General features: G+C 33.7%; 2 protein-coding genes across 2 annotated transcripts; one reads left to right on the forward strand and one right to left on the reverse strand.

The window, feature by feature from the left end:
* Positions 1–416: 416 nt before the first annotated feature.
* On the reverse strand, positions 417–5,104 carry LOC141693157 (ribosome biogenesis protein NOP53). The gene is made up of 12 exons (XM_074498175.1): positions 4,854–5,104; positions 4,214–4,386; positions 4,083–4,119; positions 3,951–3,976; positions 3,660–3,740; positions 3,451–3,561; positions 3,239–3,327; positions 1,500–1,619; positions 1,237–1,359; positions 1,017–1,083; positions 850–929; positions 417–682 (listed from the first exon to the last, which is right to left on the reverse strand). Exons 1-12 carry the CDS (start codon positions 5,020–5,022, stop codon positions 598–600), a joined length of 1,161 nt encoding a protein of 386 aa, XP_074354276.1. The 5' UTR covers positions 5,023–5,104; the 3' UTR covers positions 417–597.
* A 9,854-nt stretch (positions 5,105–14,958) lies between these two features.
* Positions 14,959–15,998, forward strand: LOC141691365 (uncharacterized). Its single transcript, XM_074496090.1, has 2 exons — positions 14,959–15,391; positions 15,469–15,998. The coding sequence occupies exons 1-2, from the start codon at positions 14,959–14,961 to the stop codon at positions 15,996–15,998; spliced, it is 963 nt and encodes a 320-aa protein (XP_074352191.1).
* The last annotated feature ends 11,084 nt before the right edge of the window (positions 15,999–27,082 follow it).

Raw genomic sequence — 27,082 nt, forward strand, 5'->3', positions numbered from 1 at the left:
AGGTGCACAAAAGTACACGAATCCTAAAATAACTGATTTTGTATTTGGCTGAAAACACAGTTCCAAATTAACTTAACGTCTGTCCATTTTTTTGTTAAATCTGTTCAGATTTGAATATGTAAATAACGTTATAATTGCGGACATTTGCGGCTAGAAACATCGTTTCGTTTTCATCGACTTCAAAGAATGAACAAGGGCCAGAGTTTAACCGACTAAAACATGCAAAACTCATGCCGTAACGGACCATAAAACTAATTTTGACACTCCGAATTCACCAAAATTTTATGCACTTGTAACTCAGCTCCGACATTCCACAACCAGACAAAATCCACTAGGTGAAAACAGAAAAACAACCAAGGCAGATTTACAGCTAAAAATTTTTTCCTGCTCTAAAGACACCACACTTCATGCCCAGAATCTTTAAAGAACATGAAAATCATTTCCTGTACTCCAGTTGATATATTTAAGAAATAAATACCACGTAACACTCAAAAATTGATACAATGTGATGTAATCATGTCTATTGATAACATTTAGCATTTTTAGAATCGAAAGGGCCAAAACCGATGAATTGGCTAAACTACCAGAAACCAAAGCTCAAATTGCGTCCTCTACTTGAAGTGCCTCCTCTACTGGGAGTGCACTCGTTTCTTCTTCTGCGAAGTTCCTTAATTCCTTCCTCCTGGACAAATGAAACCATAAACATTAAGAGCCAATATAAAAAAGCATAAAATCTATAAAGCACTAGATACAATTGAGCTTTTTACCAAACATCTCTTAGAGCATAGCATATGTAATTCAGTTGAAACGAAGGGAGATACAAAATTACACGACGACAATCAAACAAACCTGCTGCTCTTTGCTGTAGGCACAATTAAACCTCTTTTTTCGAGGCTCTTGAAGCGATCCCTTGCAAGGGTGCTACATCCCTTTAAGAGTCAACGAAAATACGCCTTTGAGTCTTTGAATACGGTGAGCAGTGATATTTAATTACAAGGAGAATAAAAAGCACAAACCTTCAATTTGCGGAGGGAGCCAGTTATATCTTCCGATAATAAGACTTGAGCTGGGGCAGGCACAAACCTAATATAAAGAAACCAAATATGTAAGTTTTACACGCATGCCTGATGTTTGTCATAAGAATGGTAAAAGATCAAATGAAAAGAGAATTTCATTATTTTATATTAAATTTTCAGTACAAATAACTGATTCATAACACACAAGGAACTTCCATACTTGTGCTTCCCAAAACGAGGAGGACGAGTTTTTAATCTTTCTTGCTGAGAGACCAGACGACGAATACGCCTTTTCTGCTTCTCTTCATCTTCTTTAGCAATCTCTTGCATTATATCTGGCAAGCTGCACACCAGAAACATAACCAGTTAACGTAAAAGGAAAAGGTATACAAAGAAATCAACAAAAAAATGAACAGAATATAGTATACAGATAAATAATAGCACCTATCATGTAATTAGCTTCCTTACAGTAAACCATAATACCTGTCAATTTCTTTTGAGAGCACCTTCATTTTTAAGGCTTCCGTTTTCTTTTTCAGTTGCTCTTTATTTCTAGCTCTTCTATTCATCTGGACTCGGGTAACCCTTTTTGGTTTGGAAGACCTGCAGAAACATTTCATGTAAAAACAAGATTCTCACTACAAGCAACTAACTTAGAGTCCCAACAGAAGGTATTGGTAGAAACATAGTTGAGATCAAACAATACAATATTATGCAAACTGCACCAAGCACAAGGACAGTAATGTTATATTGGAAAACTTGAGACGTAAAAAAGAAAGAAGGCAAATCATATCGAGATCATAGTGGTTCCGGTATCCGGTTTGAAAAATTACAATAGTATAATTCTGGTACATGTTCCAACAAAAGCATGTAATATAACAAGCTCAAGCAGTCAAAATAGTTGGTGTTATGTAGTTGTGGACTTATTTAACAGATTCATAAACTTGATCTTGGTTTTTCTTGCTAACCCTTGGAGAACTATACAAATAGAAAACAAAATAAAACTATACTGCTGGTCAGTATAATTACGTGAATCAGGATGACTACTAGTTCAAGGTTACAACTACTAGTTACATATACTATATTCTACATTCATCACTATTACCCACTACGTTAGAAATCAAGAATCAGCGGAAAACACTAAAGAAGGCTGTACTTTGTCATGATGCATCCCAGTTCTGAAACATATTTTTATGGGCGATTGGGAAAGGAAGAGGGGTGTGGTTGGTCATCTGTTTCAAATTATTAGTTTTCCTACCCGGAGTATGTGCATAACACATGTGTCGAATTAGCTATCTGAACCTAGACAACCATATTCCTTGTGCTGTAGCAGATAGCAGTTACCAATTACAATTACTAGGTACAGTATATATAATTATTACAGAAACCAGCATCGCTAATCATGAAATCCATAGAAAGGCTAAACAGGTGATAAATTTTGTTTACCAATTATTAAGCATCCAAAATTGTTCATATTGAAGCAAATATGTGTATACAATCATACATACGTGGAGAGACGCTAGCGCTTTCTGCCAAAACATTGGAAAGGAGGCCGAATCATTCAGGCTTTTGATTCCGTGCGGATATGTAGCAAATTATATAACAGCCGTTTGACATTTAATTTAATACAAGGTGAATGAGATGACAATGGAATGAATATTAGAGTATTTCCTATCGAAGCATTCATAATCTTTATATTTCAATCCGTCAAACTATGCAAAGATTCATGCTCCCCAACTTACCCTCCATTTAGTATAAAATGTTAACACCTTCCTGCCCACCCTCTCTTTCATTGTTTTTAAACAACTCTAATTCTATTTAAATTCTCATTAATACTCCCAGCCCCCCTTCCAACCAACCGCCTAACACGGCAATAGTGGGTTAAGAAGTACAGCTACGTGGACTTCTAGATGAAGTCTCAAAAGTTGATAGTAACACAGACTTATTTATAGTTTATTTTATTAGCAATCAGTCGTTCAGTTGAAAAATGGACGTACCGTTAAATATAAGTATTCTGAGCACAGATTTATATTATGAACCAGAACAGCCTTAAAAAATGAATGCTGAAGTGCAGACACAAACTTACTATTAAAACAATACAATGGATTTAATGGGACATATAAGAAATGGCTGTCTCTAAACGAGAAAACGCAATCGACAATTCCCTTCACAAGAAGGGCAAAACAAAAGAGTTGAGAAAATAACTGCCAAGTTTAACTTACTTGTTTTCGGTCTCTACATCAGCGTCTTCATTCAAATTATCGTTCAAGTCATCATCATCACTACCATTGTCCGCATCAAGGAAGAACATCTGCATAAATTATTCTCAAGTCAAGTTTCTGGCAAATATTAGCTACTACTTACTAGTTCACATCACCAAGTCAGCACACTATTTACACATAAAAAATCAAAATTATGTAAACAATGGACTCACATCTTCTTCATTAATAGCTTCCCCAGGGACTGTTAGTGGTACAGGTTCAGGCCCCAATTCGTTTTGATATATTTTCTGCATTTCATCCGCAACGGCACAAGCTAAAGAATCCTGCAATTGAAGCCGAATTTAAAGGATTAAAAAAAATTGCCACTTAAATGCATCAAGAGTTACCTACGAGCATTTTATTATATAGTCAGGAAAACAACCTGGTGACTTTCAGATGAGGGGTTGAATGAGCATCCAGCAGGATCAATTTCTACAGCAGGAATGATTGAAGTCTTGCACATCTGGCAACAGATAGCAAATGTGAAATCCACAGAAGACAAAAAAACTGTAGTTGCATCTATCATGCATTATATGATAAACTCAGAAATTAAAAGAAAATCAGAAAACAGCACATTTTCATGAGAAAAACAAACCAACATCTTTACATCAGCAACAGGGGAAAGACCCATGCCTTAATCAATGATAACAGTTTATTTAAATAGTTGTTTCACCTTTTTAGATTTGACACGTTGTTCCCCTGCAAAGAGGTCAAATATCTTAGTTGGACTTTCCATCCAAGGACAAAGACCAAAATCATCATTTTAGTAATTTTCCCCTTTCAGTTTAAAGCAAAAATTAAATACCTTTATCATCCCATAAGTCAGTCATTCCGCCAACATCCTGGGAGAGAACAGCGAAGGGTTACATACAATAACTTGTACTAGAACCATATGTATACAATTAATGAACACTATAATCCGCATATGTTGCTCACCTTTGCATCATTCTGGTTAGCGTCCTTTGCTATCTGGACCTCTTTTTGCTTTGGCTTACATTTCTTAAGAGTAGAAGATGGCACAGGTTGGACAAAAGAGTTCTTTTGAAGTACTCTATCGCAATGAAGTACCTTCTCTCTGTTTTTGTCAATCTTACGTCTAACACCGAGGTCTGAATGTAAAAACCATAATCCCATGTAAATCAAACAATTCATTTGAGCAAAAAAGGAAACAAAAACCACAAATAACAGACACATCATATTCTAATCAATAGCTAAAATCTTCAATATAATCGTGAAAAATGATATATTTTCTAACTTTACAACCAACAAACCACAAGCTTTATTATTCATACAGTCCCATTCTCGTACTGAATAATCAGTTAAAACACAATCAATAGGCACCTAATTCCAAAACTCGTGCAAGCCTTTATATATCGTGTCTTGACCTTCAAATGTGATATCATATCTCATGCATAGTACTTAACCAAACTAATTTCTCCAGTAATCAATTCAAATAATCAAAATTAACCCAGACATGGCTAACTATTACCTAATTATAAATAAAAACACACATTTAAATAACAAAATAACTACAAATACAACCAAAATCAATGAATTGAAGGAAGGGTGTTAATACCGGTGGATTTGTCGACAAAAAAGAGGGAATCACTGGGGAGTTGAGTGAGAGAGCCGCCGGAGAGAGCATCTTTAGTTGATTTCTCGTAGAAATCTTCGATGTCTTGAGTACTTATGTTGGCTCTCCATGCTTTCTTCCCCTTTCTTGAACTCTTTGCTCTCTTACCCATCTCTCTCTCCTCCCAATCTCTCTCTCTCTCTCTCTCTCTCTCTCTCTCTCGTTTGGCTTGTCAGCTGTTGTAGAGAGGAACCAAAAGAAACCCTAATTGATGTTACCGCCGTTATATACCAACTGTGTACATGAAACTTAAATTTTTAAATAAAGGGTTTTGTATTAATATGTCCCAATTTAAATATCCATTTATAAATATTATAAATATGTTCTATTTATAATTTTATTTATAAATATATTTTATTTTCAAATTTTTTAATAATTTTAAGTTAACCATAGTTAATTTTATTATTTAACATTTTTATATAACATATATAACCTTTAGACCTAATTTCTTAAATATTATATTTTTTAATATTATCACTTTACTTGTAACACCCCAATCCTACGTCGAGAAGATTCGGGACTTCTGTTCAGTTTATAAGGTAAAGTACTACTACTATGTGCACCAACAAATCATGATCTTTTGGGGGTCTATGGTGGGTTAGTCGTTAGCCAAGTTTGTTGCATTTGGGACACTAGGCTTCAGCTTATTTCGGACTCGGAATCAGGACTTGACTCGATTTTCGAAAAATGCTCAGGATTTGACCCGGGTTGTCACATATGGTATTAGAGCCAACTCTCGAAAGTTTGATGCGTCAAGTTGTCGGAGGTGGGGACACGAACGTTGGTGGTATTATCCCACAATGATAAGAGGTCCAGAGGTGGGGACACGAAGTCAGCCGGTATTATCCCACAATGGCTAGAGAGGTACGATCTTGGTCCTATGGGCTGTCTGTTCGGGCGGAGTTTATAACACCATAGTTCAACATCGAGGAGATTCGAGACTTTTTTTCAGTTTATAAGGCAAAGTACTACTATTATGTGCACTAACATATCGTGATCTTTTGGGGCCTGTGGTGGGCTAGTCGTTACCCAAGTTGGCTTTCGGCTTATTTCGGACTCGGAATTGGGACTTGACCCGATTTTCGAAAAATGCTCGGAATTTGACCCGGGTTGTCACATTACTTCTTGTGAAATTATTCAAATATAGAATACTTAAATAATTAGTTCAAGTTATAACATATTTTGTCATGAAACTTTTTAATAATGTCTGACGCTATTTGTTTTAGTTGTGTCTGATTGTTTGAGACTAAAAATAATTAATATCATTCTCCTCACTAAAGTAAAATAGCTTTATAGCCCGTGCGAGGCACGGGCATGCTTTATTCTGGAAAATTTTAAAAATTTATATACATGCTTTTTAAATAAATATACAACATGTTGTGACTTATGAGAAGCTCATACCTCTATGTAAGTATGAGCTTCTTCGATTTGTATATTTTATAGACCGTGCGAAGCACACACTTTTTTTAAACTCATGTATGGACCGTGTTTATATTACATAAATGAAGTAAAGGTTATGTTGTGAGATAGTCCTTTTTCTAATTTTCAATTGAATAATAGATGTATAATATTCGTAAATTATTTAATTTGAAGTGTTATGAATTTTAAAATTCTACAATTTGTGTCATTGAGCATGGACATTCCTAATTATTTTACAAGATCGTGTTAATGGATTAAGAAAAAAATTAGTTAATTTGATTTAGTAGCCTTAATTTCTTATTTTGGGTTTGCAATATGCACCATAGCGATTGTCAATCTTTTTCACCACACATGTTGAAAATGCAAATGAATTATTTTTTTAAAAAAAATAACTAATGTATTTTGTTAAAAGTGCGATATCTGAGTTACATGGTTGTTGATCATGACAGGAGTATATGTTGTGAGACCAATGATCTCATGAACGAGAAGTATATGTCGTAATATTAATAATTCTTGAGTTTGTTAAAATGTTTTTCCTATAGAAATGAAAATTTTATATTTGTTATATGTAGTTACGTGTAAAATTTTTTACATGTACATCACATCTAGCCTTAAAAATTACAGTCTCATCTTCGTTTACATTTAGTTTTCGCTGTTTTATGATAACGATGCTTTATTATAATAGTTCATTATATTATTATAATATATATATATATATATATCTGTGTGTGTGTGCGCGCGCGCGCTCGTGTGTGTATGTATATTGTTATAAATTGTTAATTTAATTTAGATAATGAAGTAATAATAAATAAATGTATTAAAGAGTCATACTAATTAATAAATACATATTAAGTTAGATGCAATTAATAATGCATATTAAATAAACTAATTATTAACATACAATTATGAGGGGTAATTTAGTAATTTTGATAGGAATAAAATGTCTCATACAACCCCCAAGTTGCTCTATTATATATAATAGATATATAGATGTCCATTGTGAAAAATCCAGTCAAAACAATTAAAAAGTTTCAAAAGTTATTATCATAAATATGGAACAAAATCAACAATCTAAACAAACGAAATCAACTATCTACTTCCATTCTGACCCTTTTTCTTTTTGAGTTAGAGCCTATCCTGGAATATCTCGTCTTAAGTTTTTTTTTCTATTATTTCTAGGTCTGCCTTGTTTTCTTATTGCTCCAGGCTACACAAACAAATACAATGATTATTAGTTATTTTAAAAAATTGCTTATATGATCTAATATAGCAATCCTTTAATATAAATACCTCTTCTCAATCATCAGGATCTTCGAAAGGTATCATCTCTGATGCTTATGTTATCTTATAATTATCCACAGAATAATATCTAGCATAATACCTGAGAATCCACAAAAATAATTTAATAATATTGATATGTATTAATAACTATTTAATTATTTATTTAATGTTGACAAGGGAAACCTCTCAACTGCCATTGCACACAACTACATGTTTTTTTATCAAGATCAACTGTGAAAATTGAAGGGTGAATGCTTATAACTCCATAAACCTTGCTAGCCAACAGCTCACGCTACTTTGTATTCCCCTGTTTTCTTGAACATTATTTTTAGTAATTTCTTGGCGCTAGTAACCAAATCTCTAGAATCCCAACCAACACATGCAGTTCTTCTCTTGAAAAACAAGCCCATGACCAATTGACCGTACATTAATACTAATGTACAAACAGGTTTCTCCCTAATTTTTGTAATTATATTATTAAAAATTTTGGAGAAATTGTTACTCAAGTGTTCACAAGAGCTGTTATGACCAAAGAAGACCCTACACAAGCTTTTAGGATCCTCCCCCATCAAGTACTCAAAAGCATTAACATTTTCCACCATCATTATATCCATGTGTCCCTTTAATTAAAATAAATTTACCTAGCAAGCTTTAATTAATGAAAACTATTAGAATTCACAAAAAAATAGTAATAAATAATATCACCTCAAAGTGTTTAGCTTTATAAGTTCTGGCAGCATTCCAGAACATAGTGTGAAGCTTCGAATCTTTGAAATATGATTTGAAGTTCTTAAATATATGTTTGTGATCAATTCATAAATTAATGCAAAACCATGTCTTATAGAGGTTAAGTAACAAGAAATATCAAAATGTAGTTACAATCCTGAAATAAAACCTTTGTGACGAAGTTGGGAATAATTTTTGAACAGCTTCCCTCAATCATATGAAGTTAATTGCCTCTACCGGATGCTCATCCAACCTAGGCTTTAGATATTTCAAAAATTAGAACCAATTACCAGCACACTCATTTTTACAAATCATGGTTCCTAAAGGCACCAAACTGTTTTGTCCATGTAGAGCAGTGGTTGATAATAATCACCCACCATACTTCCCCTTGAGGTGACATCCATCAATACCAACCACATTTCTACAACCATTAATAAAAGCCTCCATAACTGCATCAAAAGATATTGTTACAGATTTAGAAGTTTTATCTTCACTGAAACAAGAAAAAAAAAGTTAAGGCACACATAAATTAAAGTTATAAGTATTAGTAACTTTAGTTAAAAATATACTACAGGTCAATTTTTAATAAACAATTTTAACTAACGTAATATTAATGGTAAATATGTCTTAATTTGTAATAATGAAAAAATGTACTAATTTTGAATGCTAAATCACAATTATACTAAAATATGTACTAGTTTCTAAATCTAAATTAGTATCAACACTTAAATATGTGCTATTTTTTTATGAAATTAATATGTACATATTCTTTAAAACTAAAGTAGTGTTATACTACAACATGTATTAATCTGTGAGAAAGAAAAAAATAGGTACAAATTTTTAGAACCAGAACAATATTAACACTTACATATATATTAATTTGTATGAAAAAATTATGTAGTAAAATTTTAAAATTACAACAATATTGTACTAAAATATGAAGTTAATTTATCTGGGGGAAAATATCTACTAATTTTTAAAATTGAAGCAATATTAAACACTTAAGTATGTATTATTTTGTGGTAAAGAAAAACATGTACTAATTTTTAAAATAAAACATATTTACACTTAAATATGCAGTAATTTGTATAAAAGAAAAAAATAATTACCAATTTTTAGTAGTAATGTAGTATTAACACTCAAATATGTATTATTTTTGTAGTAAATAAAAAAAATACGCACTAATATTTAAAAACTAAAACAATATTGTATTAAATATAAACTATTATGTGAAAGAAAAAATGTACTAATTTTTAATACAACATTAATACTAAAAGATATATCAATTTTAGGTACCAGTGTAGTTTTAGGGCTTGCTCCCGAGTTTTTTAATGGAAAAGAAAGAAGTGATTCAGAGGTAAAGTACTTTCATCCCATTTTTGGAGTGAAAGTTTTGGAGTGAAAGATTGTTAAATTTGCATTCATTAACACTTGTGTTCGCTTCTTTTAAATACTCGGATCACGATTACGGAGGGAAGTGAAACTACTTTAATTACCCTCTACTTACTTTCCTTCCTTTTTAAATCTCGGGAGCAAGGGGTTAATGCTAAAATATATATTATTTTAGATACTAATGTACTAAAGTATGTATTAATTATCATAACTAAAAATAGAGAATACCATAAACTAAAGAATGTACCTGTTATATATGTAAGTTGCAATTGATTTTGGATTGGTTCTGGTAATCATCTAACATAAGCTTGGTACTAGTTTGAAACTTTCATCATAACTGCCATTAATTTTCTTCAAAATATTGTTTCTGGCCTTCCAATCAATATGATAGGGAATTAAGGTGTTGTGACTAGTCCAAAACTCATCAGCAATCTTATTAGGTTTGGGTATAATTTTGCTATGTGATTTCTTCATCTTTTCAATCAAATACTCAGCCACAAACTCATGATTTGCACTTGAATTCTTTCCATTAAGATCTCCACTTGTCACATTTTCTTATACTCCAAGTTGGTTCACCAGGGATCTTCCGTGCGTATGCAAACCAGGGACACATGATCGCTTGTCCAAAATTTTGACATACGGCCTTGATTCTAATATTGTAACTTTTATGAAACTTGCATCCTATCCTATAAGATACACAATATTTTCTAAGATATTTTTTAAAATCAATCTTGTCCAAAAATTGCAAACCTACTTTAATTTTATCATAAACAACTTGTTAAAAAAATAACTCGGGATCCACCAAATCAGCATAATTTTTTTTATCAAAATCACTATCATTCAACAATGGCCCAATACGAACATTACTTTTTGAAATATTAGAAAAGTTCTTAAATGGAACATTGTCATTAACTATAACATTTTGCTTTGTTAAATTAAGAACATTACCTTCAGCTTCTTTCTCATTATTCTCATCATCATTTCTGTTTTTCATGCTAAAATAATAAAGAAACGCATCCCACTCTCTATCATCTTCACCCTCACTATACATATGTGGTTGGCTCCATGGTTGATTTTCGGGATGACAATCATTTTCTCCAAAATTCTCAAGTTGTATAATTGGTTCTTAAATCACACTAAATGCTTCTTCAACATTATTAACTTTTTCAGAGACCAAATTTCAGAAATGCGGATCTAGGCCTCAATATTTTATATTCACAAAATCTTGATTACTCGCAACACGAGTTTCAGACATTAGACTAAACTTTTCAACATGACTTTCAAAATCCAGCACCATCTTTGAAACATTTTGCATTAGTATGTTAGCTTTTTTAATCAAACATGGATTTTTTCTTGGAGTGTATGCTGTTGGATGGTTGACAAATTATTATTTTTAGATGTTACACACCTAATTTGTGGGCTACAAATCAAGGTTGATCTTGAATCTCTGTTATAATTAACAAAAGGCAATTATATTAATAAATCAATTAGAAATGTTATATTTTATAAAAGAGAATAACAAGTAAATAATCAAGAAATATTACCTTGTAGGATTGGATGATATAATTTATTCTTCATAATTATGAGAGAACACAAGTGATGAGAGAACACACGTAAGTGAGAGGAGGTAGGGGTAGATGTATATTACGCGGGAGTTTAGACATCTAATAAAAAAACAAGTGGCCGGTAAAGGCGGGAGTAGACACCTAACATAAAAATTTTGGCGGGTCATATTACGTGATCACTTAAAACTAATCTCTAGTTTATTAACTAATCTGTAAAATGCTGGGGGTATTTTAGTCAATTTAAGTAAACAAATATATAAATTAATTATATGTGTATGAGTTATATAAGAATTAGAATTTAACCTTGTGACATTTTTATAATTGTTAAACAAAAAGGGATACATCTGTAAAGTAACATATTAGTTTGGGATATATTATAGAAATCCTCTTAAATAAAAGTTTCAATTTGATTTAATTTTAACCCAATCCGAACGTCCACCGAAACTAAACTTAAACCCCGCCGAATCCAAAATATTAAATACGAGCATTTATGCCCGCGGTGCTGGGCATATTTAAATTAAAAATAGTAATAACTGAAATATAAAATGACATTGCATACTTCATAAAATTTCAGGCTAATCAAAAGTTGATAACATAAACTGAAATTAATTGGTCTGACAAAAATCCAGGCAAATAAAATTAAAGAAAATATCCTATTTTCTTTATTCAAAGTTTAGGCTAGACATTCCATCCAAGTGGCAAGTCGAAGTAGATTCCTGCATTTTGAGATCAGGAAAATTAGTTTGACGTAAAATGTAAATTACAGTAACGTAAACTGGAAATGAGAGAATTATATTTGTAAAGACATGAATGCTTGATTCCTGCATTAATTCTGTGTGTTGTTGTGTCAGTTCCGATGGCAAGTGAAAACCTTCGTAGATGTTTGTTGCCCATAAAGGGTTACTTTGGCTGAGATTTTCCTATTTGATGAGTAATTTAGCTGTGATGTCTTTTTTGCCAAATTTTTTAGTATAGGCGGGAAGGAATTTATATCCTTATTCTGGTAGGAAGGATGGAATAATGATTATGTAAGGTTTTATGCTTAAATTGGTGAACATAAGGCGGCGAATAAAAGAACTAACTTGTTTGTATACTTGTTCCGCTCTACTTCCAGTTAGTATCAACATTACCACCAGAAGAAGTAAATGCAAAAATTGTATTATACATCTGAATGCATCTTTGAAAGGCAAATGATGTCCGGGACTCCTCTAAAGAGCAAGTAGATAGGGTGGTGTTGGCAATGCGGGAGGAAGTATGACATTTCCTTTTTTATAACAGAGTGAGAAAACATGAGGCTTTTTAGTATGATGTTTGTTGATTATTTCCTCCTTCCACATTATCACCTAATAATGTTCACATTTTGCAGTGGGTGCACCCAGTGAGGCATATTCTTCGGGAAAGCCACTTCGCTGATTTTTACCTCGCTTAGGGACAATGGTATCTTCAAAAAGAGCAGAATGTTAGTACTTTATGACGGTTGCTATGTCAGACACGATTTATATATATATACAATGGATTACAACAATGTGCTCACCATGCATGTTGCCTCCATTAAATTCTCTTTCTAAGTCATCGTTACAAAACTCAACTGCACATATATTAACAAACTTCATATGTAACATAAGGTTATACTACAACCTACATCAATGAATATTGTTGTTGACAAAGTTTAATTGAAGTTCGCTTACACTCGTCACCGTTAGATTCCTCATGTATAACAACATCATCTCTTATTATTGACTCCTCTAAAATATGAAATTGTTAACATAGTTCATTCATTTCATAGTTAGTATACGGTCCCCATAACAAATCTACACTACACATGGATGACATATGATACCTAGCTGATGATGATATTCGTCCATCAAATGATTTAATTTGGTATTGTATTCCTCTTCAAACAAATTTCGATTGGGACCTTCAACGGGTGATTTACCCTTGTTCTTCAAATAGCTGGATGAACCTTGAGTTATAATATTGGACAATCAGACATAGGTTGTCTTTCCCTACAATGTGGTTTTGCCTTCAGGTTGAAAACACTGGATGATGGTACAATTCTTATGCTGGATATATTAGACAGTGGTTCGACAGAGGGCGTTCTATGACCTGTTCAATGTCAGCCATCTAAATTATGTCATCAATATAACACATTAAATTATATAAGGTAAAATGTTTTCTTAATGTTGTCATTAATGGTTATATATAGCACATGCCAATGATGATATCAAAACAGTTGACTGAGGAGTGGTTCCTCTGGCATGAGCTTGAGGAGTATTGACTGCACAATTTCAGACACCAATTATGAACATTCAAGTTAACTAACGGATTAAATGCATTTTTTAAGCAATAAATAAAATAAAGCTCTTATACATATCTGAAAGGGTAGACACAGGAGTTGGTGGAACACCATTTGTAGGAGATGTAATGTTCTCCTGCCCAATAACTAACCTCCACTGTCTTCTCTTCTTGGGTTTATTACCTAGAAAAGTAGTTACCACGTAGGGTTGTATTTAAATTTGAAATCAAACATAAAAAAACCCGACTTTGTCTATTACAAAACTACCCAACTTTCAGATCATCGTCGTTGAAAAACCGGCAGTTGGTACCCTGAAACCATATTCAAAACATTTAATCAGCTGGTTAACATTAGTTGATATTAATAAATAAACAAACACAAATGTATAAGAAAGAAGCATACGTCGTTCATCATCGTCGAAATTTTTTATAATATCACTTGCAAGAGGTAAGTGATAAGATAAAAAAATGAGATGGCTGACGAAATGAACTGATAGTGAGGTATAGACTTAATATGGTTCAGCTTCAAAATTCAAAGTTCAAATTTTAATAAGGATAAGAGGACCATGTTAGTGACGAAATGAACTGATAGTGAGGTATAGACTTAATATAGTTCAACTTCAAAATTCAAAGTTCAAATTTTAATAAGGATAAGAGGACCATGTTAGACATATTGGACACATTACTTGATACATTCTGTATATGTAACTTTTCAAGAAGAGTAGTCAACTTAGCTAGAAGTCAACAATTAGTTATAACAAACTTTTCATTAACTGTCAATTAGAGTAGAAATATATATAAGCATAGTTCTTTTTCATTTTGAGTAACAACTTGTAATATGTAAAAACGCAATCAATATACTTGATGTTTTTCTCTTTCTCTCTAGATTTAGATCTGTTTTACATTTCATCTCTCTAGTTTTATACTAGACTTACATGGTATCAGAGCAGATCTTCAATTGCAATGATGAAGTTTCTGGTGAATTACATCTTTCCGATGACTCCGATGATGAGTTCTCCGACAATTACCGATCGATCGTCATTCATAAACTAGGTGCGATCGTTCTTTTACAAATCTCCTTCGCTGAATATATCTTAATCTCTTTTGTTCGTTTACAATATCTCTTTCGTTTATTTGTAAATCTCGATCTAGTTCTCGATTTGCCTTGATTCTTGCTCTTTAATTCAGTTTCGATACAATCACTGCTTCCGCATCGTTAATCCTTGACGTATGAAGTATAGATACAAAAATACTTACAGTGTTCATATTTGTTATGTTTGATTCATCTGCTTCATAAATATAATCACAATCTTGTAACATCGATTTGCTTGTTTTCATCGATTGATTTTTGTTTCGATTATCGATTTGTCATGGCTGAATCTTCTAATACCAGTAGTGCTGGAAATGATAATACAAATCCACAATTTAACCAGGATAATCCGTTACATCTTCAATCTTCTGACAATCCTGGCTTGAAACTCGTTAGTGATCAATTTGACGGGACTGGATTTAGTAGTTGGAAACGTTCTATGACCATTGCACTTTCTGCCAGAAACAAAATTGGTTTCATTGATGGTTCTATTCCTAAACCTAATTTTGATTCTCCTATGTTTAAAAGCTGGTCTCGTTGTAACGATATGGTCATCAGCTGGATCCTTGGAGCCTTGTCCAAGTCTATTGGACGAAGTGTCATTTATTCAAGTTCTGTTCGTGAAATCTGGATGGAATTGGAAGAGAGATATTGTGTGTCTAATGGAGCACAATTGTTTGGATTGCACAAGGAATTAACAGATATTTCTCAAGGCATTCCAGTGTGGCTGATTACTTTACCAAGCTCAAAGTACTGTGGGATGACATAGACTCTTTGTATTTAATACCAGTTTGCAAATGTGGATGTACATGTGGTGCTTCACATAAAATCTCTAAGTTTCAAGAAGATCAGAGGGTTATTCAGTTCTTAATGGGTTTAAATGATTCTTTCAATATTATGAGAGGTTCCATCCTTATGAAATCCCCTCTTCCTTCTGTTGGACAGGTTTACAGTCTGTTATTACAGGAAGAAACTCAAAGGAAAATTCATTCTACCAGTCACTTTATGGCAGGCTATGCATCTCTGAATGTTAACTCTTCAAGTTCCTATCCTTCTGGTCAGTTGGGAAATACTGCTCCTTATAATAGTTTCTCTAAGAAACCTGGAAATGACACAAGAAAACTTCACTGCAACTACTGGAAGAAACCAGGACATCTAATTGAAAAGTGCTACAAACTACATGGTTTTCCAGCTGATTTCAAATTCAACAAACCAAACAAAATTGTTGCTCAAGCTGAATTGTCTGATCAAATTGAAAATACTGCTATAAACTCCAACAATGGAACACAGGCTGCTTCATCATCTCAGCTCAACAATTAAAGGTCTTACTCCTGAAATCTATTCTCAACTTGTGAACTTACTAAAATCTGCTCAGAGTCAAGCTCCAAATACAATTTACTCCTCTGCACACTTTGCTGGTAATATGTTTATCCTTCCTTCATTTGCATGCTTTACTGATTCTCATCATGCCAGTTGGATTTTAGACATTGGTGCAAGTGACCACATGTGCTATATTAAATCATTGTTCTCTTCATTGAAACTTTTACCACAACCTTTACAAATTTCTTTACCAAATGGTCAGCTAGTTAGCATTTCTCATAGTGGTACTATTTTCCTCAACAATGACATCACTCTGACTAATGTGTTATATGTTCCGCATTTTAAATATAATTTGCTTTCCATAAGCAAATTAACACAACAGCTTAATTGTAATGCTCACTTTACTCCTACTACTTGCTATCTGCAGGGCCATTCTCTGAGGAAGCCACTGGCTCTTGGTGATTCTCAGAGGGGCCTCTATATCTTCTCCTATCCATCTTCACAATCACAAGCTTCTACTGTTTCTTTGGATTCTATTTCTTCTTTAAGTTGTAATAAAAATACTTCTGCTGTAATTTGGCATGCCAGGCTGGGGCATTTACCTATGTCTAAACTCAAATCAATCTGTAATATTGATGCCACTAGTTTTAAACAATTATCTTGTTGTGAAATTTGTGTTAAAGCCAGATAACACAGACTCCCTTTTCCACATAGTCAAATTCAAACTACTAGTAAATTTCAGCTTCTTCATGTGGATCTTTGGGGTCCTTATTCTGTTCACACTTATAACAAATGCTGATATTTTATTACAATTGTTGATGATTTCACTAGATCAACCTGGACCCACTTGTTAAGTTGCGAAAGCAATGCTTTTACTTACCTTACACAGTTCATTGCTTTTGTTGAGACTCAATTCCACAGCACTGTTCAAATTGTGATAACAGACAATGCTTTGGAATTAGGATCTAGTACTAATGCCACAAACTATTTCTTGACCAAGGGTATCATTCATCAAACTTCTTGTCCACATACACCACAACAAAATGGTGTAGTGGAACGAAAACACAAACACCTTCTTAAAACCTCCAGAGCCTTACTCTTCCAGTCTAATTTGCCAGATAAATTTTGGGGGGATTGTGTACTTACCTCTACATACTTAATAAACAGATTTCCCTCAAAATTACTCAATGGAGCCTCCCCTTATGATCTGTTATTTGGATCTGCACCTTCTTATGACCATCTTAAGCCTTTTGGCTGTTTAGCCTATGTTTCCACCACTAAGCCAAACATAGATAAATTCTCTCCTAGAGCTATTCCTTGCATTTTTTTGGGTTACCCTTTTGGAAAGAAAGCCTATAAGTTTCTAAATCTAACAAACCATTCAATTTGTATATCTAGAGATGCTGCTTTTCATGAGGATGTGTTTCCTTATATTAAATCCACTGATTTACATTTCTGTCCTTTACCAATAGAGGATTTAGATTCACCAGTTTCTTCACAATTACATGACATTGCCATTTCTTCAGGTTCTCAAACTCCCCACTCTCATACAAATCCACCAGATAATACTTCTGACAATTCAATTTCTTCTGATTCTACTTCGCGTCATTCTGATCCTATACTTAGAAAATCTACCAGAACCCAAAAACTCCCACCTTATCTAATGACTACGTGCATCCATATTCTTCTGTACATTGTATTTCTTCTTCTTGTTTCTGCACACTAGTTTCTGAATGTACCGTTCATCCTGCACCAATTCCTTCACAATCTTTTTGTCATTCCGTGGTTCCAATTCCTCCTGAGCTCCCTCCCGCTGAACCAGCCTCATATGCTATTGCTATTCAATATCCTGAGTGATAAAAGGCCATAGCAGCTGAATTCTCAGCTTTAGAATCCAATAACACCTGGGAACTTGTTTCATTACCTCCAGGAAAGAAACCCATCTCCTGTAAATGGGTATTCAAGGTCAAACAAATTTCAGATGGTAGTATAGGACGATATAAAGCCAGATTGGTAGTGAAAGGATTCACACAGAGAGAGGGTATTGACTATAAAGAAACCTTTTCCCCTTTGGTCAAGATGACTACTATTCGAAGTTTAGTTGCTACGACTGTCAAAAAGGGTTGGTCTATGACTCATCTTGACGTAAATAACACATTTTTACATGGTGAATTACATGAAGAAATTTACATGAAACCTCCTCCTGGCTTACATCTTTCTGATCCCAATCTAGTATGTAAACTGATAAAATCCCTTTATGGCCTCAAACAAGCCTCTAGGGAATGTCATACTAAACTCTGTACTACTCTACTTTCCAGAGGCTACACTTCTTCTCAAAATGATAGTTCTCTATTTTATAAGAAAAATGGCTCTATGGTTGTCTATCTTGTTGTGTATGTAGACGATATTTTGGTGGTTGGTAATGATTCTTCTGAGATCTCGAACATTAAAGCTTATTCAGACTCTGTGTTCAAAATCAAAGATTTAGGCAAACTACACTATTTTCTGGGTTTAGAATTTACTGAAATTCCTGATGGGATGGTGGTTTCTCAGAAGAAATACACTATAGACTTGCTTGCTGAATTTCATTGCTCTACAACATCTTCTGTGGTCAGTCCCTTAGATCTTAATATCAAGCTTCAACCTGATCAAGGGGATGCCTTTGATGATCCCTCACTATACAGGCAACTTATACGTAAATTAAATTTTCTCACTAATACAAGACCTGATCTTTCCTTTTGTGTCCAACACTTGAGTCAATTTATGTCAGCCCCTAAACAACCTCACTGGGATGCGGCTCTTCACGTTCTGCGATATATCAGTGCTAATCCTACTCAATGATTGTTTTTAAACAAGACCTCTTCCTTTACTCTCGAGGCTTACTGTGATGCAGATTGGGCTTCATGTCCAAATACTAGAAAATCTGTTAGTGGCTATGTCATTCTGCTTGGTGGTAATCTGATCTCCTGGAAATCAAAGAAACAACATACTGTTTCTTTATCCTCTGCTGAGCCTGAATATCACTCCTTAAGACGACTTACTGCGGAACTTTCTTGGTTAACTCGTCTCTTACATGAACTTGAAGTTCCTGATGTCAGACCTGTTCCAGTTAAATCTGATAGTCAAGCAGCCATTTACATCGCCAAGAACCCTTTTTATCATGAGCGTACTAAGCATATTGACTTAGACTGTCACTTTGTTCGATAAAAGCTTCTTTCTGGACTCATTTCTCTATCTTACGTCCCTACAAAGTTTCAATTGGCAGATGTGTTAACTAAACCTTTAACTGGCATACAACATCGTACTCTTCTTGGGAAGTTGGGTTTGTCTTCTCCAACCTCCAACTTGAGGGGGATGTTAGACATATTGGACACATTACTTGATACATTATGTATATGTAACTTATTCAAGAAGAGTAGTCAACTTAGCTGGAAGTCAACGATTAGTTATAATAAACTTTTCATTAACTGTCAATTAGAGTAGAAATGTATATAAGCATAGTTCTTTTTTATTTTGAGTAACAACTTGTAATATGTAAAAACGCCATCAATATACTTGATGTTTTTCTCTTTCTCTCTAGATTTAGATCTGTTTTACATTTCATCTCTCTAGTTTTATACTAGTCTTACAGACTAAGATAAGATTTACAATATATTAATGGTAGTAGGTTGAAACTTGGATGGTGGTTGAGTTTTATTAGGTATATAGACTTAAAAATACTGATAATAACTTTGTTCTTGTTCATTGTTATCTGACATGAGATTTATGTATAAGAAATTTCAAAGAATAAAAAATGCAGATTGAAAGTATAAATGTCCTATGGGTGATGCAGAAGCACGTGAGAAGGTTGGCACATGCACGGTTTGGCGGCGTACTTGGTAAGATTTCACAGTGGCATGCTTATAATTCGGAGCAAGGTCAGTGGTAATTTGACATTTTGAAGTTAACCTGTAGCAATCACTCAACATGCACTATAATATACATTGATAATAAAGTCATATTGTATTTATGTGACATATTAACACAATTAAAAATTAAAAAAATGAATATATAATATTTTAATTTTTTTAATAAAATAGTACTTGCATTAATATAGTCATATTGAATCAAGATCCACTACATGAACAAGAAAATTAGGAGAAATAACATGTCAGCTCAATAAACAAACTTTACTAGCACTTAATCAGTGTACTTTATAAGATGAAAGGAATTCAAAACTATAATATTGGGCCCGTTTCGGATATCTTAAAAAATGTAACTTATAACTTAAAGTTGAAATATGTCATATAAGTGGTATAAATATCGTAACTTATGAGTTACTTAGTTGTTTGAATAATTTTATGTATTAATTAAAAATTTGATAATATATTTTGTAAATCGGTAAATCATAACTTTTATTTATTTATTTTTTAAATTAAACAAGATTAAAATGTAAATTACAAAATTTTAAAATTTTGACAAAAAATTTAATCCAAAATAATATTAATCCGAAAAACAAAATTTTAAAACAGAAATATTTGAATTTTTTATGATGCTTTGCATTTGTGCTCCTATTATAAATTCACCGACCATGTATCTAAATATTTTACAATTAAGATTATAGTTTATTAATTTTTTTTTTTAAAATATTAATTTTAATTACATAACCAAAGAAATTTAAAATATGTGTATTTACCTGCTAATTATGCTTACGTTTTTTCTCAAGTAAATTGCTTGTGCACAATAAGAATGAGAAAGCTAAAATTCGAATATACCGCATAACCGATTTTCAGATTCTTAACATTAATGTTGTAAATAAGACTTTTCAAAGATTTAGCCATACAATTTGACAAAAACCTGAACGATAATTAGACCCATTTAAGCCCATTTTCCTTGTAACCAAACATGCACAATATCAAAGAAGGCTTCTCCAGATTTACCATCGCAAACATCAGCCCAAAACTTAAAATTTGTCTTAAAAAACAGTAGTTACTACTGCTGTGCCAACAGGCCCAACACCCAAGACAAAACCACCTTCATGCCAATTAGGCAATTACCTCCGCTTCTAGCGATTGTCACCATCCTTCAACCTTCTTTCTATTAATCCGTGAATTCTTAAAGATGCATTAAAGAAATCTACAACAAATAAGATTGTTAGTTAGTTAGATAAGTATTAAAGTTTTGTTTAAATGTTAACTTAGTTAACTGGATAACCTTTGACTTATCTTTTCAAAACAAACTCTATATTAGATAAATCTAACCTATTTCAAATTCCTTATCTTTCTCAGGTTTATCTCTTTCAAGAAACAAAACTAACGAATTACTTGTTTTACACATTCAAATATTTCAAACCTAATCTTATCTTTTATTATATTCAAAAGAGTTTGAAATACAATCTATCCGTTACATGTTTTCTATATATACTTGAGTTGGTGTTTTTCAGAAATATACAACTCTCTGCACTTTCTATCTTATATCTTTCTGAGAAAAACATCCTCTTAATTACATTCATTGATTATCCAGTTAATTAAGAGTTTATAGTCGAGTTGTAATCTTTCACATTATTATCTTTGTATTTGAAAGAAATGTGTATTGTATCACTTGTCCCGGGTTGTGGGAATATTGATTACAAGATCAAGGCCAAGTAGCTGTGTGCTAGGGAAAGGGTTCTTTCATTCAGGGCCAAGATTGTAATCAAGGAAAATTTGTAAGTACTTTATTTAAGTGGATATAATACATTCTCTATCCTAGTTGGCATGGGGACTTGGATGTAGGCCATAGACTAGGTATAGGGGCCGAACCAAGTGAAAAGATTTGGTGTTCTTGCATTAACATATTTCCAGCATTGCATGTTTATATTTCTGCAATTTACATTCTGCTGAATATATAGCATATGTCTCATTTAGATACAGCCTGTCTAATTTGCTAAGACAAAAGAGACTGTCTCATTCGTGAACAGTTGCACTTTAACTAATTCGATTGAGCCTACGAATTTCATTTGGTATCAGAGCAGGTGCATTTAATTCTCTTTTTAGTGTTTATTTTGCTAGCGATCCATGGCTCAACCAGATAGGTATTCAAACAATTATCCACCATTGCTTCATGGTGCTGAAAACTACAATGACTGGAAGTTTCAGATGAAAATCTTCCTCCAGCGTGATGCATTCGAATGTGATGCTGTAGAAAATGGTTTTACAATTCCCATGAAAGAAGGGAAGCCAAAATCTCTCAAGGATCTTTCTCCTGAAGAAGTGAATACAATGAACTCCAATGCTAAAGCTATGAATTCCCTTCTCAATGGCATGGTAGCTACAGAATTAAGAAAAGTATCAGCATGTACTACTGCCAAGCAGATCTGGGATACGATCAAAGTCAGCCACGAAGGCACGTCTAAGGTACGTGAAGTAAAATTAAGTATGATAATGAGTGACTATGAAGGTTTCAGGTTGGAAAGAGATGAAAGCGTTCGAGATGCTCAAGGGAGGTTTCTGACATTAATAAACTCTATCTCACTTCTGGAAAGGATCATTCCTCAATCTGAGATTAATAGGAAAATCCTCAGAGCAATGCCAAAGAAATTTGCTCCAAAGGTTACAATTCTGCAGGATTCAACACTACCTTCGACTATGGATACTCTAACACTGTTCAGTGAATTGGAAGAATTCGAGTACCAACTACGTAAATATGATGAAGAAGATGAAGCCCCCAGGAAAAAGAATCTAGCTCTTAATGCAGATGCAGGTGATTCTTCTGAAGATTCTGATGAGGAGATTGCACTTCTCACTAAGAAGTTCCACAAATTTCTGGCCAAAAAGAATGCATCTAAATGACCCATGAAGTCTTCATTTCCAAAGAAAGAATTCAGACCTAGTTCAAGCAAGGAAGGCAAAAATAATCAAAACAAGGATGCATGCTTTGAGTGTGGAAAGAAAGGTCACTTCAAGAAAGATTGCTACAAGCTCAAAGCCAAAAAGAAAGCTTTACTCACATGGAGTGATGATGATTCTGAAGTGGAAATTGACTCAGACGATGAATTAGCTCAACTATGCTTTGCTGGACTTGAATCTGACTCTAGTGACAATAATGAGGTACATACTGTTCAAATTAATAAAAATTCATATATATCTCAGGATGTACTAACCTTGCAGGCTCAAAATAGAAAGTTAAGAGAAAAGAATGCTTATCTTAAACAAGCATTGAGTGAGGTTCTCAATGAGGTTTCTAAGCTGAAAGAAGAAGTCAACTACCTCAAGAATGAGATCGAGATGAAAGATGCATGTCTTGATGCATTAAAGAAGGAAACTTTTTCTGCCGAATCAAATGCATCTTCTGATTCTATAGTTCCTGAACTCGAGCAAAAGGTTGCCCAGCTGGAAACTGATCTAGCCAAATGTTTTCATGGAGAAGGAACCTTGAATGCTTTACTTGCCCAACAGAAATCGTCTCTTGACAAAGAAGGTTTAGGGCATGGATCAGCCAACAAGAAGAAAGTTTTTCAAAGTGGCTACAAAAGAACTCCTATGAAATACAAGATGCCTTATGAAAAATGTCAAGATTGTGGCAAATCTGGTCACACTAATTCTGCATCTTGGTTATGTGGTATTAAGGGCCACGATACTAACTCAGCAACTAGATCTAAATCTGTGCATAAATCTGTTAATATTGTTTAAAAGTGGATTAAGAAATATGACAGGCATTTGTATAAGATTTATGATACTAACATTCCAGGACCCAAAGTCACATGGGTACCTAAGAGATAAAGGATCTTTTGCAGGTCTGTTTTAAAGTCCATGTTCCTTGAAACAAGTGGATTATTGATATCGGTTGCTTTCGTCACATGACTGGAGATAAATCAAAGTTTCTCTCATTAATCGCTAAAGAGGGAGGCTTAGTTACTCTTGGAGATTCCACTACCGTACGTATTGTAGGTAAAGGTACCATAGGTAACGATAAGTTTGCTATTAATAATGTTCGTCTAGTTGATGGTCTAAAGTATAATCTTATTAGTGTAAGTCAGTTAACTGATGCTGGTCATATTGTTAAGTTCGATAAAGATGTTTGTTATATTGGTAATAAAGCTAACGAGTTTGCTTTAGTAGCCAAAAGAAAAGGAAACATCTTTGTGTTAGATTTTGATGAGCAGCAAGAAGAAATCTGTCTAGCTACCGTTCAAGAACAACAAAATCTGTGGCATAGGCGTCTTGGTCATGTTCATATGGATCTACTTCGAAAGATATCTTCACATGAGTTAGTTCGAGGTTTACCAAAGCTGAAATACAAGAAGTCAGAACCGTGTTCAGCTTGCCAGCTTGGAAAACAGGTAAAAACTTCCTTTACTGCTAAAAATAAAGTATCAACTTCTGTTCCTTTGCAGTTGTTACATCTAGATCTTTTTGGTCCAGAAAGATATGTAAGTTTGGGAGGTAACAATTATGCTTTCGTTATAGTAGATGATTACTCTCGTTTTACTTGGGTGTTATTCTTGCGTACTAAAGATGAAGCTTTTAGTGAATTCAAAGATCTTATTACTAACCTTGAGACTAAGTATTCTTTAAAGCTCAAGACTATTCGTAGTGATCATGGAGGAGAATTCGAGAAAGATTTCGTAACTTTCTGCAAATCTAGAGGCATTACTCATGAATTCTCTGCCCCACGTACACCTCAACAAAACGGAGTTGTTGAACTCAAAAACAGAACTCTACAGGAAACTACTCGTACTCTTCTTCATGAAAGTAATCTGCCACGTAAATTCTGGGCAGAAGCGGTAAACACTTCCTGTTATGTGTTAAATAGAGTGTTTATTCGTCCTATTTTGCTTAAACTCCTTATGAATTGCTTAAGAATAAAACGCCTAACATCAGTTATTTTCGAGTATTTGGTTCAAAATATTTTATCTTAGATACACAAAACACTCGAGGAAAATTTGATGCTAAGTCTACGGAAGGAATTTTCTTGGGATATTCCACTACAAGCAAGGCCTATAGAGTTTATAATTATATCAAGCTCAAAGTTGAAGAATCTATCAACATTGTATTTAATGAATCTGCCTTGAAGATATCTCAAATTGAAGAAGATGCTGCGGATCTATCGTCTCATTCCCAAATGAGACAGTCTCATTCTGAAAAGAGTCGGTCTCATTTTGACAAATCAAGCAGTCAAGACTCTCCAGGTCCATCTCAGTCTTCTGATAATTCTTCGGGATCTACTCAAGCTTCAGATGAATCTTCTGGCTCTCCAAAGACTCTCGATAGTGTTTCAAATGTGAATTCTGTTACTCCTCCGGATAAATCTTCACAAGCGGAAATGAGGCAGTCTCTTTTGAATGAGATAATTCCTATTCATTTCCAGGCAGACAATTCTAATGAGGAAGAGATGAGTAATATTCAACTTCCTAAGTCTTCTAGGATTGTGAAGAATCATCCACCAGATAATCTTCTTACTGATTTAGATCAAGGGATTTCTACGCGAAGCAGGCTTCATAACTTATGTGCATTCTGTGCCTTTGTTGCTGAATTTGAACCGAATTTGAACCGAAAAATGCTCAAGAAGCTGTTGCAAATGAATGTTGGTCGATTGCCATGCAAGAAGAATTGAACCAGTTCGAACGTTGTCAAGTCTGGGAACTTGTCTCTCCTCCTTCTAATGCAAAAATCATCGGTACTCGTTGGTTTTTCAAGAACAAGAAGGATGAAGATGGTAACATTATTCGGAATAAAGCTCGTTTGGTGGCTCAGGGATACAACCAACAGGAAGGAATTGATTTTGATGAGACATATGCCCCTGTAGCTCGTCTCGAAGCTATTCAGATTCTAATGGCATTTGCAGCTCACAAAGGATTCAAGCTTTACCAAATGGACGTTAAAAGCGCATTTTTAAATGGTCATCTTAAGGAAGAAGTTTATTTGAAGCAACCTCCAGGTTTCATTCATGAAAAATATCCACACTATGTCTACAAGCTCAAAAAGTCTGTCTATGGATTAAGACAGTCCCCTCGATGTTGGTATGAGCGTCTCAGTCAGTTTTTGCTAAAGAATGGTTTCACTCGTGGTACACTCGATCCAACTCTCTTTATTTTTCATAAACGTCATCATTTTCTATTAGTACAGGTTTATGTAGATGATATTGTGTTTGGATCAACTGATGAATCTTTGTGTAAGTGGTTTTCTAACTGCATGCATAAAGAATTTGATATGAGTTTAATGGGTGAATTGCAATATTTTCTAGGCTTGCAAATTAACCAATCTGCTGCAGGTATTTTCATACATCAAAGTAAGTATGTGAATGATTTGCTTAAGAGATTTGCATTAGAAAATATTTCTGCTAAAGCTACTCCGATGAGTACATCTGTCAAGCTCACTAAAGATGAACAAGGTACACCTGTAGACATTACTAAATATCGAGGTATGATTGGCTCGTTATTATATTTAACTGCTTCTCATCCTGATATTATGTATAGTGTTTGTCTTTGTGCTCGTTTTCAATCTCAACCGAAAGAATCTCATCTGAATGCAGTTAAACGGATTTTCAAGTATCTTAAGGGAACTAGAGATCTTGGAATATTTTATCCTAGTTCTACTTCTTTTAACTTAATTGGTTTTTCAGATGCTGACTATGCAGGATCACAGGTTGATAGAAAAAGTACAAGTGGTGCGTGTGAATATTTAGGTGATTGTTTGGTTGCATGGCACAGTAAAAAGCAAACATCTGTAGCTCTTTCTACTGCTGAAGGAGAATACATTGCAGCTGGTAGTTGCTGTGCTCAAATTTTGTGGATGCAACAAACATTGCAGGATTTTGGTATTTCTTATACAAATATTCCAATTTATTATGATAATACCTCTGCTATTAATATTTCTAAAAATACTGTTATGCATTCTCGTACTAAGCATATTGATGTTCGTCACCATTTTCTGCGAGATAATATCTCAAAAGGTAATATTGAGTTAATTTATATCTCAACTGATGAGCAAAGAGCATATATTTTCACCAAACCTTTAGGTGAATACCGTTTTTGTCTTATGAGACGTGAACTTGGTATGTGCACTATCTCTCATTAATTCATTTTTACATCCCTGCATGCATACTATTTAGCTTATTTGTGTCAA

The sequence above is a fragment of the Apium graveolens genome, chromosome 10 (genome assembly GCF_009905375.1).
Source record: "Apium graveolens cultivar Ventura chromosome 10, ASM990537v1, whole genome shotgun sequence".
In the NCBI taxonomy this organism is placed as follows: Eukaryota; Viridiplantae; Streptophyta; class Magnoliopsida; order Apiales; family Apiaceae; genus Apium; species Apium graveolens.

Coding starts and splice junctions, on each gene's coding strand:
- LOC141691365 (XM_074496090.1), top strand. CDS start 14,959: ATGGCTGAATCTTCTAATACCAGTAGTGCTGGAAATGATAATACAAAT. Junction 15,392..15,468: donor ATTAACAGATATTTCTCAAG/GCATTCCAGTGT, acceptor ATTTAATACCAG/TTTGCAAATGTGGATGTACA.
- LOC141693157 (XM_074498175.1), bottom strand. CDS start 5,022: ATGGGTAAGAGAGCAAAGAGTTCAAGAAAGGGGAAGAAAGCATGGAGA. Junction 4,387..4,853: donor TTTTGTCGACAAATCCACCG/GTATTAACACCC, acceptor TTTTACATTCAG/ACCTCGGTGTTAGACGTAAG. Junction 930..1,016: donor GCTCCCTCCGCAAATTGAAG/GTTTGTGCTTTT, acceptor TGACTCTTAAAG/GGATGTAGCACCCTTGCAAG.